The 15,712-nt window shown below is 41.1% G+C and overlaps 1 protein-coding gene across 1 annotated transcript in view; it reads left to right on the forward strand.

Moving 5' to 3' along the window:
• The first annotated feature begins 4,240 nt into the window (after positions 1-4,240).
• The window catches only part of PPP1CB (protein phosphatase 1 catalytic subunit beta), a 28,778-nt gene continuing 17,306 nt past the window's right edge, over positions 4,241-15,712 (forward strand). Inside the window, exon 1 of the mRNA XM_080342429.1 lies at positions 4,241-4,513. Coding sequence (XP_080198555.1) covers positions 4,462-4,513 — 52 coding nt within the window. The 5' untranslated portion in view covers positions 4,241-4,461. The remainder of the gene's footprint in view (positions 4,514-15,712) is intronic.

The following is a 15,712-nucleotide window of genomic DNA, read 5'->3' on the forward strand; positions in this document are numbered from 1 at the left end:
TCTATTTTTTCAGGAAAGTTGAGAAAGTCTTGGTTTGAGCTCAGTGTAGAAGAGTAGTATTTTTTTTTTTTTAATCTTAAAGGGATACAATTAAATCTGCTATTTTCCCAGCTTTAGTGCAAATATTGAGAAACAAAAAAGGGTCATAAAGTGCTAAGGAGTGGCACCTGTTTGGTTTTCTGCACCTGTCTCCGAATCAATACTTTTGGGACAAAAATAGTGATAATTTACCTGCAGCCTTTGTATATTTTGAGATTACTTTGATACAGTTTCTTGCCACTTCCTGACTAAAGAAACTGGGACCTGTGAATATTTTGTAAACAAACTATGCTAAGAAAATGCATTGCTGATATGGATCACCAATTTCTGTTTCAAGTCGGAAACTGAAGGCAGCCATAGAGGAGGCAGCGGTTTTTCAGCTATCACTGCCCAGGGAGAATATGCTCCTAATTACATGCTGGGAATCGAACCACATGGCTCCTCTTGGCTTTCTCCTCCCATCCACATAACAGCTGCAAGCCAGCCCTGAGTTACAGTCGGCAAAGGTGACAGAGTACACTAGAAACAAGCTGTACGGGTGAGATAATGCTGCAAAATATGGCTGTGTGCTGTCTAGCAGGTAACTGAAGACAGACCTAGGAGGGCAGTGTAGCTGGGGCCATGGTTTTTGAAAGCAGCAGTTACAATGGCATAGTAAATAACTTAATGTTGAAGGACAATGACGTGGACGTACTGGCTGAAACAACACAAGGTCACTAGGAAAGAGTGGGGAACATTGGAGATGCTGAGATGGTGCTGTGCAGCTGAGCTGCAACCGTATCATTGTCTCAGCAGCAGCATGAAAACTTGTGTCTAGAGAACCACAGTTTAGGGAATGACACTTAAAAACATATAATTTTTTTTGCCACCTTCTTCGGAAATTTCTGTCCTTCAAATCTCATAAACTCAGCAGAAGAGCAGTACAAATTAAAGGACACCTTGAGATGGTGTGCGGATAAGGAGAGGAAAGTTGACAAATGGGGCATTTGGGGCAAATGACACTGAGATCAAGTAGGGGAAAGTTAGATGCAAAATTGTGTTGGTGGACATAAGAGGAAATTTCAAAATAACAGAAAGGAAGTTTAGAAAGTTGAGTGTTATTAATGGGAATCTGTCACAAGCATCAGCAATGTTCAGCTTCTCCTGCTGCTTAAATCACCAGTTAGGTATCTTTGGCCTGTACCTGTGTATGCTGTAATGCCCAAAAATTACCAAACATCTCCCCTTGATCAAGGAAAACACATTCAGTCCACATAAACTATTTCTTTCTGTATCACAGAAGAGGCTTCATTGTCTGATCTTTTACTTCTATTTGCTGTACTGGGATTACACCAACGTAAACCACAGGTCCTCTCAAGTCTTACCCACTGAGGGGGAAACTCATGTACTTGTTTCCCTGCTATGAAGTAAGGTTGGAGAGGGCATCGCGGGGGCAAACTTTACAGGGTTATACAGCCCAGTGAGGCGGCCACCCTCCTGTCTGAAAACCCACGTATAGGCAGGGAGTGACCCTGTCACCCAGAGATGCCGCTGCAAAGGGTGGGAAGGTGGCCATGGTGTGCAAGCTGGGATGCAGCCATGACGGGAACCGAGAAGCATCCGGTGAGGTGTCGTCCTTCTGACGTCAAGGGTAGCACCAGCGGGCTTTCCTCATCGTGTGACCCAGCTGTCCGTCAGCCCCTCGAGAAAACAGAGAAGTAGTGAAATGGAGTAGGAAAAACAAGCCTAACATATTTACCGGAGATCCTCAGCAATGCAATGGCATGATTTACACAGGTCGATGTGGGTTCAGATGTGATGTGGTGAAATAAAGTAAGACACTGGCAGAGCATCTACATGGAAAGAAGCGAGGTATTTTTTGCAGCTTGTTCTGTTCCACAGCATCTCTGCTTATTAAATTATTTTGCTATTATAATATGCTGCTGCATTGTTTCTGGAACATGCTGACATGCCTAGTAAAAACGGTTGTTATAGAATTGTTTTCTTCAGTGTATCTGAAAGTTTAGTAGCTTCTGGAGTTTCAGAAGACAAATTAATTGTATCTTTATGCCACAGTGAAAGATAATTTCATATCCCCATTTTGTTGTCAATGCAGAATGCTCTGTGATAATACAATATTATTATGTCTGAATCTGATGTTGTGATGGCTTAAAACAACCTTCAGGGCAGTTAGGTTGTGTGAAATGAAACTGGGACAGTTCCTAAAAGCTCAAGAAGGGCTGTAGATCTATTAGTTTTAGCAGCAATAAAGTAATTGGGATAAGGTAGATCCTTTTAAAAGCTGAATATTTATTTTTCCTTGTTTCACCAAAAAAAAAAAAATAGAAATTTAGATTTTTCACTACTAGAAGAATTTGAAAAACAAAAAAGATAGCTGTATATGTGTTCAGCAGATGAACTGGAATTACATTTCCAAATATGCTGCCTATAAATCGAAATACAAAATCAATTTTCTTCTCTGGAGTTTCTTCCTCTTTCTTCGGTGCATCAAGTGAATCTTTATTATCATTGCACAGGTATTTCAAAAGAGTGTTCTTTTACCCACCTGTCTGGACACCTAGGATCATCTGACGCCTAATCATTGCCCCGCCTTGTCTTAATTGCTTTAGTTTTGCTCATACTCAAGAGATAAAAAAACTGGATTTTGAAATTATTCAAGGTAACAGCATTTTGCTGGCTTGTACGGACTGATGGAAAAATTCAAGTTTGAAGTCACAGAAATAAGTTTATCCAACACCAACTATGCCTAGGCATATAAATAAGCAGCCTGTTTTTTCTAGAACATCTGCACTTTGTTATTTTGTCAACACACATGTATTTGTCTGCTGTCCCAGTTCACAGAATGTTTTCACCACCCACATTTTAAAGCACTTTTGTCCATCCAAGGCAAGCATCTGTTGTTACTCTGAGCAGGTCCAGCCACAATGAAACCTAAACCACACTGGTTGGGAGGTTTTTCTGACAAGCGTGTTAGAGTTGGGCTATACTTGTCATTCCAGTTTTGACAGTTTGGTGTTTTTTAAATAAACTGTGAGCTTTCACAGGTGCAGCTTCAGCAGAAGGGGTGACACACAGGTTAAATGCAGCCTACTAGGCCTCGTTTTCTTGTCTTTTGTGCATAACTGATGGCTGCCAATTAAAGGGAAAGCCACCCTTCTCCTGCAGCAGCCCGTTATGAGGAGGTTGGGCACCACCAGAAGTGCCAGGTGTCCCAACACCCATGGTGAAGTCCTCAGAGCTGCTCCCCAAGTGGGAGTCAGCTGGTGGAGCTGCCTGAGCCCTCAGCCTAGGGTGTATTAGAAAGGGGGTGGTTAGTAGATTGAGAGAGGTTCTCCTTCCCCTCTACTCTGCCCTGGTGAGACCACACCTGGAATGTTGTGTCCAGTTCTGGGCCCCTCAGTTCCACAAGGACAGGGAACTGCTGGAGAGGGTCCAGCGCAGGGCAACAAAGATGATGAAGGGAGTGGAGCATCTCCTGTGTGAGGAAAGGCTGAGGGAGCTGGGGCTCTTCAGCTTGGAGAAGACTGAGGGGTGACCTCATTAATGTTTATAAATATGTAAAGGGTGAGTGTCACAAGAATGAAGCCAGGCTCTTCTTGGTGACAACCAATGGTAGGACAAGGGTTAATAGGTTCAAACTGGAACACAGGAGGTTTCACTTAAATATGAGAAGAAACTTCTCAGTGAGGGTGACAGACACTGGAACTGGCTGCCCAGGGGGGTTGTGGAGTCTCCTACTCTGGAGACATTCAAAACCCGCCTGGACACATTCCTGTGTAACCTCATCTGGGTGTTCCTGCTCCAGGAGGGGGATTGGACTGGATGATCTTTTGAGGTCCCTTCCAACCTCTGACATTCTGTGATTCTGTGATTCGGCACTGGCGGCGTGACAGGAGAGGGCTCCTCACCCCTCACTCTGCGGAGGCCGTTCCCCCAGAGGACGCCCCGCAGGGTCTCCGGCCCTGCCAGCCTCATGGAGACCGGCAGGTGACGGTGTGTCCGTCCCATCCCGCAGGACCGCGCCCTCGCACCGTAACCTAAACACCCGCGGGGACGCGGGCGAGCGGGCGGCTGACGCTCCGCGCATGCGCCCCGGAGCCCGCCAACACCTTGGGCGCCTGCGCGGCGCCTGGAGCGCGGGGCGGCGGGCGGGAGGGGGCGCATGCGCGCTGGCGGCTCCTGAGGCGGGGAGGAGGCGCAGGGAGGAGGGGTGGCCGCGTCCCCCCATTTAGTGGTGAGGGAGCAGGCGCGGCGCTTTCGGCTGCCAGCGCGGGAGAAGCCGGGCGGCCGCAGGGGACTGCCGGAGGGGGGTGGGGGGAGCCAGTGTAGTTGCGGCCACCGCTCCCTGCTCCTCCTCCTCCTCCGTGAAGCGCCGTCCACCCCGCCCTCTCCCCGCCCGGGACCGAGTCTGGTGGCCACAAAATGGCGGACGGGGAGCTGAACGTGGACAGCCTCATCACCCGGCTGCTGGAAGGTAAGCGAGACGCCGGGCAGCCCAGCCCAGCCCGCTCGCCGCCCCCTACGCGCACCGGGAAGGGGGGGGGCAGAGGGTGCCGTGCCTCCCCACGGGCTCCCCGCGGGAGCCGGGGCTGCCGGCGGCGTGAGGGGGAAGCGGGCGGGGTGGGCCAGTCCCGAGCCGCGGCCGGGGAGCCGGGGCATCGCCCCCTCCGCGCCGCCCGGCCCGCGGTGGCAGCCGGAAGGGAGTGGGAGCGCCGCGCCACAGCCCCGGGCCAGGCCGTGCGTGCAGTGGCTGCTTTCCTATTAGAAAAAAAGAAAATGCCTTGCTTTACGTCTTCGCTTTCCCCTGCTGCAGCTGCCTGGCTGAGGGGCGAGCTGGAGAAGCCTCGCTAGCGGGGCTGTGAGCGGCCTGGTCCCTTCCTTCGGCTTGGTTGGTCGCAGTCTCCCGTGTTTAAAACTGTGTGTTAGGTGTGGGGTTGTATGAATGTGTCAGTGGAAGCAAAGGGGTTTTGGTGGGCTGACATTCCTCTGCCCGCCTGCGGGGCAGTCTCCAAAAGTGGCTCTCACAGATGGCTAATAAACGCTGTGAAGGGTTTTTTGTGTATTAAATAGCGAGTCTTTCCTTTAAAGAACAAGGAAGCTGACTCCTTGCTTTTGGAGAAGCTGAGGAATTATTCCAAGCGTTTTCTTTTTTATTTATGTCTCGCATATTTAGTCTTCTTAGGCCTCTTCTCACATTAATCTTTCATTGCACATTCAACAAATATCTGGTATGCTGGAGATGAGAGTACATGCATGGGTATGTGCTGTTCGCTTGGCTGCTGTACTCCGTGGGTCGTTGGATCACTTTGCAGGAGGCTTTATGGAAAGGAATTTCTGGAGCATGTACAGTTCTGGAAGTCAAACAAGCTTTCTAAGTCTGAAAGTTTTGTTCAGCTGAGTTACTACAAAGCAGAGTTTTTAGGGCTTTGAGGATTTTTTTCTTTTAGTAATTCCTATATTTTCTTTTCAGATGTGAAACTTAATTATGAACAATAAAATCAGTGTTTTAAAATACATAAAGACTTTGGGCAGTTGTGCTTATGTTTGTGATTTAAGGTATACAGTGTAGTATAGTATGTAGAAACTGCGGGTATCATCAGTTTATGTTTATATGTGATCACTAATACTGATAAAACTCCCTTTTTCCGGATGTTGAAACCCAGATTAGTACATAGGTTTTTAAGACAAACCAAATAGTAACCTAGTAAAAGTTGACTTTGCAGTGCAGATTTTTTGGGGACATTAAAATGCATGTATATGTGTGGTGGTGGGATTTTTTGAGAGATACTTAAAAATATGTTTGATACTTTTGCTCATTGCTCGTTAGTGTAGTTACTTAAACACAGATTCCTTTAAGAAGAGGGGATTTTGTCATGTTTTGGTATGCAACTTGGTGGGTTGTTTTAAATATTACTCTACTTATCTTTTTAAAATAAGAATTTTCAAATGTTTCATACCTTTTATGTACACCATAAATACTTGTGTTGCAACTTGCTGCCTTTTTGGGTTATGGTTGGGTGCCTTGTGTTTGAGCAACCTAATCTGTGCTTTATATTCCATGGTACTTTAATCTTTAGGGTTGTGTATGTGCAACTTCTGAACCAAGCTTTGCTCATAATTTTTCATCTCTGTTTCTTGGTTTGTTTCTCCCTCTGAACAGAGATGAGGAAGATTCTTAAGGGAAATTGGGTGGGTTTTCACTGCTTGTTACCTACTAACAGTAGTAGGAGTGCCTTGTACATCATCTTGTATCTGAAAGGGAAAAGGTTTTTGCAGGTTTTGTTTGGAAAAAAAACGAACAACAACTTAGAGTGCATTGTGTATTATTTTTGCTTCCATTTTACATATTGTGTTTGTGATACTGCTAGTGTATAATATTTTAAGCTGTGATTTGGATAGTAGTGTTTCACAATGAAGCTTTTTTCTTTTTTTTTGTGCAACTGGTATCTCACATTCTGGATCTCCTGCTATTGCATAGCTGACCTGTTCCGGTAAAGTGAATATGGATCCTTTCCTGTGCTGCTTGCACAGAAAAATTTCTATTGACTCTTATCTCTGCAGCAATTAATGAGTTTAAAGCATTTTTTTTTCCTCCATTACACTTCAATTTTGACTTAAAGGGCAAGGAAACATGGCTTTTGAGCTGTAAAAATGCACATTAAAATAATCAAGACATTTTTATGAAATGTCATGAGACACATATTTAGTCCTTTTAGTTACATGGAGTGAAATGGATTGTGTTGATAGCAGTCTACAATTGTCTCTTGGTGACTACTGCATGTACATTTTAAAGGGTAGCAAATACATACCAAAAGCCACAGCAACAGGAAACTTTCCTGCTGTCACTGGATTGTGGGTTGGTGACACCTGTTTCTAGCCTTTGACATTAGTTGTCATGAGTTCTTGCTCTTACTTTAATTAGGTTACTCCAACTGATTTTACACTTGTTCAAGACTACATATCTTTTGGGATATATGAGAAATTAACTTGCCTTTGATTGGAATTACCTACTTAGATCATCTTACTCTCCATGTGCTGTGGTTCGTTGTTTATTTTCTTTTCTTTAAGCTATCAATGTGAGGTGTAGCCAGGCTGCTTGGGAGAATTCATCAAGAACATCTTCCCAGCCCTCAAGATGTGTGCATGCATGCCTAGCCTGAATGCGTGCGTACTTTAGAGATCTTTTGAGTGTTGAAAGTCAGATTGATTAATTCTTTAGTTAAATTTGGGACAGTTTTCAGAAAGACTCAACTGAACTGTAGTGTTAATGCATGGTGATAGTCATCTAGGACATGAGCTTTCAATTTCCATGTTCTTTTGTATATACCATGTTCTTACTCTTTCTTTTCCTTCCATGGAGGAATGGGAGGTAGAGCAAATAAGAGAAGGCATTGCTACATTCAGACTTGATGCATACAGTATACACTGTAGTTTTACTTTTCTCCAAATAGAATTCATTTATAAGGTATCACTAACTAGTGAATTTAAGAATAAGAGCTTGTTTTGAATTCTCTTTTAGCATGTCTAGTATATAGTTTCATCCTATTCCTCATTCTTTACTAGACAAATGAGGGTAATGCTAGTGCTCTTAGATGTGTGCCTGACTGATGTTGGTGATACTTTTAGCTTTATTGTAATATTTTTGATAAATAAATCACTTGTAAGTGAATCTCCAAAGATTTATAGGTCATGTAAACACAAAATTCCATAGTTCACTAAAACACTTTGACTAATGTGTAGCCATGAAAGTGAATGAGCCAAATTAGTGTTAAGACTGTTTCCTTCTTGCACTGGTATTCAAAATTCTAGTCATGGGTCAGACTTAGTCACACTATGGCACACAGAAAGGTGATCCTCTCATTTTTGCTTCAGTGTCCTGACTTTTTTCTTCTTGTTGTGTTTGTGGGTTTTTTGGTTGGTTTGTGTGTTGTTTTGTTTTTAATTTTTTTTTTTAATTTATTTATTATTCTTCCTACTTTCCCAGCTATGCCACCTGGTGGATAGATGTTTCCAGTCCCTTCTAGCTATGAACAGCACAGGAGTGTGCACATACATGGGACAGTCAGGAGTACAGCAGATGTGGAATACGTTGTGCTTTGTCTCATCTAGGCACACCATGTATCCCTCTGTGGGAAATGCCCTGAAATTTGCAAAAATGCTGCACTAAACTGTTACACTAGGCTTATATTTAAGACAGGCTCTAAGCTAACTTAAGCTTTGGTGATGTATGCAAAAATTCCATCTGTATCAAAGCAAGGGTGCTGGAATAGGTGTGACCTTACTTGTACGGAGTGTTGTGCATGGTGTTAAGTGAGACTGCCGTATTTCTGTCCTGGTGTTGGGCTTCCTGTTTCTGTGCTATATATGTCTCTTATAGTGTGAATATAAGGCAACCCAGCTGGACTGGACTTTCTGCAATTTCAAATATATATGTATCTGTCTCAGTAAACACTGAGGAATTTACCATATGGAAGAGAGGATGTAGTTGGGGAAACCCAGACATATAGTAGCTGTAAATACAAGCTGGATTTCTGTGAGGAATGTTTATTTATATAGCTGTATAAACAAATTTACCTTGTCTAGGCAAGACCTCTTGCTTGCCTAGATATGGCTAACTTATTTCAAATTAACAACTTGAATTCACTTGATGGAACTTAATGTGGATCTGCTTTGAAGTAAAATTATTTTTTGTGAGGTTAGGAGGGCTGCTAGTTCTGATAGTACTGACCCACCAAGAAAGCTGGGAAGTGTTTATCCAAGAAGACCTGAAGAATGATTATTGCTTCAATATTCAGCTCAAAGTGTGATTTCTATGATTGCCTTGTAAAAGCTGGTTGCATAGTCTTACTGTGTCATGTGATGTCCTCTAAGAAAGCTGCAACCTTAACTTCATTCTGATTTCAGAGGTCTTGCATGTTGTGATAAAAATAGAAATTTTAATGTTATTCAAATTTTCAAATGGAAGTTGGATTTTAAATGCTTATGAAATAATAAAGATTTTCCTTATTAGTTTTAAATGCTGTAGTGCTACTGTGCTGATGTATTATGGTCAACAATGTCTTTCTTGTTTGATTAGTGTCTTAGCTAATTAAGCTGTGCAGCCAACCTGGCAGTGTGGTGTGATACAGCAGTAGTGCTCGCAGTTCCACAGGCACAGTAGCTGATACTGAAAAAGAGAGGTGGTTGTAGGGGAAAAAAAATAGACTTTATTGATCTGTTGCAGAACAATATAAACAAACCATTGAGGTGAAGCTTGAATAAACAAGGGTGATTACCTGGTTTGGTTTGAAATCACTGGATAATTTGTTATTAGAAAAATAAATAAGGACAATTTAGTAAGTTTCTTACAAAGGTTGTATTTTTGAAATAAGCTTTAGAGAGAAAGATAACAGGCATATTTAATGTTTCCAGCAGGGTAGGTATTGTATTAAACAGGGAGAAGGGGTAGAAAGAAGGATATTTGTTTCTGGGTTTGTACAGCAGTGCAGGTATCAGCCAGTTCATCTTTAGCTTTATAAGTGCATGATGAATGGGATAGTTGGCTTGAAAGATTGCACTGAAGGCCAAGAGTCCAGCGTCAGGCTAAGTGTGCTTGTGTTCCTTTATTCTGGCCGTCTGTTTTGTGACTTGAAGCCTAAATGATTCAGTAACTGTTTCATTTAGATATTCTACAGAATAGTTTTTACTTGACTCATTCAGTGTCTTGCTCAGTGTTCAGCTAAATCATAGTATAAAAGGAAAAAAAAAAACCCTGTTTTTGTTTAATGTAAATATGAGGATTTGTAATACTTGGCGGCTGCAATTAAGTACTCATTAGTGACCACTACGAATGTAGGTAGGTATGTCAGTTTTGGGGGTGAAAAAAAAGAAAAAAAGAAATCCACCAAAACACAATATATGGTTTAACACTGTGGAGTCAAGCATGCTATATATGGCTATTACTCAGTAAGGTGAGATGCTGTACTCGGTCAAGGAGATGTGCGTACAGGGGGATCTACTCATTGCTGCAACCTGAGGTGCTTCTAATGTGATGTGCATCTGCTTCATAACTTTAACATAGAAATGAACCTCTTCACTGTCTTCTCTTACTGCTGTATGATCTGTCTAGTACATTGGCTAGGTCATCTTAGTTTCATAGCACCATCTTCTGTGTGGGTTTTTTTAATATCAAGATTGATGCAAAGCTTTTGTGTGTGTGTGCCACATAGCCGTATTAGTTAGATACCTGAGAAACTGAAGAGATGAAAAACTAATGTTAAACCCTAGCTTTTTGTATTAAGTATTTAACTTCTTTCCTTGGTACTTTTCAGGAGTTATGAAGTAACTTTGTAATTTGCCTCTGCTTTCCTCAAGTTTTAGGTATTCCATTAGCCCTGCTTTAGAGCAAAAGTCAAACTTGAGAAAGAAGCTGAAATTTGTTGTTTCGTGAGATTTTTAGCCTTCCCTGAGGACTAGAACAGGAATTGCTGCCGCTGCATAATCCAGCATAGTGAGAGCCTTCTACCTCATGCTTTCCTATGTGTGAGTTTGAGGTTCAAATGTAGTTAAGCAAACAGTAAATATAGACCAATAACAAGCATTTAAGGTTACACATTTTGCTTACAGGGTAGAGTAACTAATGTGATCTTGTCTTTCAAACTTGAATTCAGCAATTCTTGCAATTGTGCGTGGTCCAGAATGAGACCATAAATTAGTTTATAAAACCTCTGTGTAAGGAAGCAAGTGGTCCATGAAAAGCAAATATAATGGATGAGGCTGATGCAGGGGAACTTGTCTTTTCATGGCCTTATTTGGGTATCCCCTGAAGCAACTTTAGGTATTAGTTTCTAACAAACCTCCTTCTCCATGAGCATTAATTCTGCTGGATAGTATGTATTTTAAGAATGTAAATTCAAGTTTGAGTAGAAGAAGAACACTTTGTTTAGTTATTTTCCTGGTTAGAAATGATAGGCTTGGGCAGTCTCTTACACTGCAGTGAATATTTTTTTAATGTTAAATAAGTCCTACTAAAATGAGTTCACAAGCAATCACTCTGTTCTTCTGCAAAATACTTAATATCAAGGGCATCCAATGAAGGTTAATTTAATAAGATTTTAGGAGTACTTGGATATAAAAAGCACAGTTCTTCAGGAAAAAACTCTCTAGAAAGCAGATTCTTCTGTTTTTAGTGGGGAGTTTGGATGATGTACCCTATGAAAGGTACAAGCCTTTGCTGCATACACCATGCAGAGGAGCTGTGTATTCAGCAATAGCCTACTTACTGTATTGAGTGAAGTTCTAGCAGGGCTTCAGTTATATTATTGATGTCCAGCCATGTAACACATAAATGAAAGCCATTCTAAGCTTAATTCTGTTACAGCAATGCTGAATTAACTCTCAAATATTTTACTGCAAGATAGGGAGTGGTTACTTCTGGATGACAGCTGAATAATTTAAATAACAAAGGGAGTAGATGTTTCACTTTCCAAAATGAAAGACACTTTTTAAACCCAGTGTAGGATTTCTGACTTAAAACCACAAATATACATTAGTTGGATTTAAAAATGCTGGGAGTTGATAACTTCAGAACATGTTTCCAAAATTGGTGTAGGAATTGTTTGTTTCCAAGTCATTGGTAATGCCACCCTTGGCTTCCAAATCCATTCTGCTTCTGCTGCTGAGCAGCTGTTAAGGATTCATCAAATATGCCAAAGTACTTTGAAATACAAGAAATAGTTAAATGTCATAGTTGCTAATCACCAAACATTAAACATTCCACAGAAAGCTGGGGAGGGAGCATAAGCTTGTGGGAATTGCTTGTGTGCCAATTTGTAAAATTGCATGCTTGCAGTCTTGTGTTGTAGTTTGGGGTTGGTTTTTTTTTTTAGATATACTCTGGCAAAATAGATCTCTGAAGCCATAATTTCAGAAATATGCTTGGCTGGAGCTACTGTGAAAAGAAGCAGAACCAGCTGCTTATTCTTTCACTAGTCCTAGCCCAAGTTCACAGTGGATGTATTCTCCAGCTTGGTGAACTATCTAGATTGTTGTTGTTTTCTTGCATCTTTGTACTATGAAGAAAAGATCAGTTCACTGATGCAGTTTACTGTGCAGCCACACAAATGCATATGCCTGCAAAAGAGCAGGGAAAGAAGGAGGCTTCTTAGCAGTAATGCTGTCCCAATTTTTAATGAGAATTAGAGGTCTGTCTAGTTTTTCGTGTTGTGCTAAAACCGTGAGTGTTTTGTCCAGTAAATAGGACATGTGTGATATCAGAGAACACAGTATAAATGTTTAGGACAGCTGTGCATACAACAGCTGATTAGTAGTTGAAGAAACTTCTATTAGTGATTCCACAAAATGAACAGCTTAGTTACTTAGTGAGAGGCACACTAGAAGCAGTGTGAAAGAATAAGTTAAATTTATTTTCTCCAGTTCATAAAAGTATGGCAAAAAGTGATGCTCATAGGACTTCCAACAGTCCGTTCTTGACCCACTTTCCTTAGTTTTATTTATTTTTCTTCCTTTCCAGTATTGCCTTACATTATCTGCTGCTCCCTGGCATGAATTTGGAGGGATTAAAAAAAAAAAAAATCGAAAAATTTCAGCAAAAATAATCTATCCTACCACTGTGCAACTCATGTCTCTGATTACTAATTGCTATTAGTAGACTTGCTGTGGTTGCTTATCAAAGCTTGTGTAGGTGCAGAGACCATTTTTAGTATTGATTAGAGCAGCTTTTGGATTACTATAGGATCTATTGTGCTAAAATAATGGCCTGACAGTACAATGAATATAGTTGCTTTAATTCTCTTTATTCCCTGCTATGTCACTCTGCTTTAAGCTCCTTGCAGCAAAGGTTTGTTCTGACATAGCACTATGCACATGGGATTGTATATTACAATAGGAATTGCTGTCCCTATGAAATACTTTTATGTAAATCAAAGCTTGTTTGCCGCATCTGTGTCTTAGATTAAAGAGAATTAATTTACGTCTAATGTTGAGATGCTGTTTCTGCTCTGGGTAAATGACAGCCATTAAAGAGATGGTTTTCCCAATGCTGTTAAAGGTTTTTTGTGAGGTACAGATTTTACAATGCATGAAACTATGGCTTGTATGTTTTAAGAATAGGTAGAAACAGTAATTTGTAAACGAGTCTGAAAAACATCACACCATCTTCTCTTAACCTCCTTTAAAATCTGTTCTTGGAGATTTGGTTTTTGAAAAACCACATGTGGTGAGAGATGTTCTTGTTTACAATCAATACAGTGCTCAGCTGAGTCAAGGAAAGTTCTATGAAATTCTAGTTGTAGTATAAGCTGGTGAAATATTTGCTTGTTCTTGCTTATGTTCTTGTACCACAGCTTTGGCGCACTTGGTTCAAGTGAGAATTTTGCCAGCTTGGCAAACCTTTCAGTGCCTTTGTGAATCTAGTAAAGGGCTGAGGTTTGCAAGGTCACTGTAGCTTCTTATTTTTCAATATTTAGTACCCTTATTGATGGTCAAGGGATTGTGGGAAAAAACTTCTCTTAACTCTATTGATGATTCTTGCTCATGAAACCCCAGACTTCCTACTTCTTCAAATGTAAGAGAGCTTACAAGTTTGCTGTGTGGAGCCTGCTGACTGTTGGGATGGGGTGGGGGGGAAGGTGCCTTTGCAAAGGTACGGTGGCCCAGATTTGTATCCTTCCCAAGGGCTGGAAGTAACTGCAATCATTAGGTGTGTGTTGCCGCCTCCTCTGAGAGTGACATACTTGCTATAGTTGTAGAAACTTCTCTTATCTGGAGAATCCCAAGTGTGGTAATAAGTCACTGCCCTGTTTGTTGGTTTGTCTCTTACAGGCTTGCAACATTTGAGGCTCTGTTGTGAAAAATAACGAACTAATATGAAGACACTGGATGCACTGACTATGGCAGTTAGTTAATTTTGAAGTCAGGAACTGCACGTTCTTTGCGTCTTTCGGTGCAAAAATCCAGCAGCACTTAAAGCCTCAATCCCATAAAGCAATTGTTCCAAGTTTAAACCTCCATGTGAGTTTCAGGGGGAGCTAAAGGCTGGTGTTCTAAGAAATATTGATTGGATCAAAGTTATTTTAAGTATTATGAGTGTCCCTTTGAACTGCTGTCTCAATTTTGGACTCTGTGCTTGGTCTGGAGCTACCTAGGGTAACGTTGTGTGTGGTGGGCTTTCCCGAGTCTGAGTATCAAACTAGAGTGTATGTGAAAAAATGTGCAGTTAAGTCACTTCTTGGCTTAATTCTGGTGTTGTAAAACATTATGAAAGTAGCTAAATACAGAGGAAAATTTAATTGCCTATCAAAACAGGTTAAAAGAATGCACGGTTTGTAGAGGAAAATAATAACGATTGTGATACTGAGACTCTGTGCTTTCAGGTGTGTGCTTTATCTATAATGACAGTTTATTGTGCCTATCAAAATGAGTTTCTGCTCTATGAAAGGGAACATTATAAGCTACCAGAATGTAAGCATTTGAAAAGGAGATTATTGAAGCATTTTGGTACCTCGCAAAATTGGATAGTCAAGTCCTGTGCAAAGCTATCAAGCCTGACTGTTGGTTTTTTTTTTTTTTTTGGCTAATAGTCTCCATGGGGCTGAAGGTGCATCTACAAGTGCATCACTTTGTAGATGTTTGAGATGTCATGAAACGGAAGCCTGTAGGCATTTGTTTTCTAGTCACCTTGATTTTTTGTCTGCCTTTGTTTTCTTTTAATAGGTAAGGCAACATTTTCATGCATGAAGAATAAGAAGAAAGTGTTACTGAAAAGCTATTTGCTTTCTCAAATATAGTTACAATCTTAATTAGCAAAAGGAATGTGACTTACCATATGGTAAATATCACCTCGTACTGGTTCAGAGTTTTATTGAAAGAAGTCCTGTATGTGACAGCCTTGTTCTGTGGGCTTCTAATGAGTGAAGTATTTCCAGTGTGTCCTCACTGGAGATAGGCTAGCTTTCCTGCTATTTTGGCACTCAAACTGACTGTCCCAGCATCTAGTTTCACATATTCTTTTCCCTGCTTGAGAAAACAGTTTTTAATTTCCGCCTTTTCACATGTTCCTGTGGCTGCTTCCTAACCTCATTTCAACAAGTGTCTGGCATTTATTTATAATAAAAAATAAAAATTCATAGCACAGTGTTGGAATGGTTCAGATGTGCAGCTACAGTGGGACAGAAGTATGCAGTGATAACCAAAGTAGATATTTTTGAGCTTAACACTTTGGACTGTAACACTAGGTGACCTAGGACAAACTTAATTCCCCTCACATCCATTTTTCCCAGTTGCACAATGTAGATGGTGATATTGATCTCCTCTGCAAAGTATTTTTTTCTAGGAGCTAAGCAGAAATAAAAAGAAAAGGGGTGTTATAGTTTATGGGAAAAAAGAAGTTCCAAGCTTAATCTTTTTGTTGGAGAGGGGAAACAGGGAACTCATATGTATTTTATGGCGAAGAACTAATTTTTGCTCTTCTCTTTTCAAACCTTATTCTGTTTCCTGAAGTTGCAGCAAAAATTTTTATGAACTAATATCTTCTGTGTGAGTTTGAAAGTATTTGGATTTAAACTGCTGAAGTTTTGTACCACCTTGTCTTGTAGGTACCACCGCAGTCTAACTCTGAATGTTGCTTCCCATTTACAGCAGGTAACAGAACAGGATGTTCGCCTGTTGTGGACAC

Source organism: Nesoenas mayeri (genome assembly GCF_963082525.1).
Source record: "Nesoenas mayeri genome assembly, chromosome: 3".
NCBI lineage: Eukaryota > Metazoa > Chordata > Aves > Columbiformes > Columbidae > Nesoenas > Nesoenas mayeri.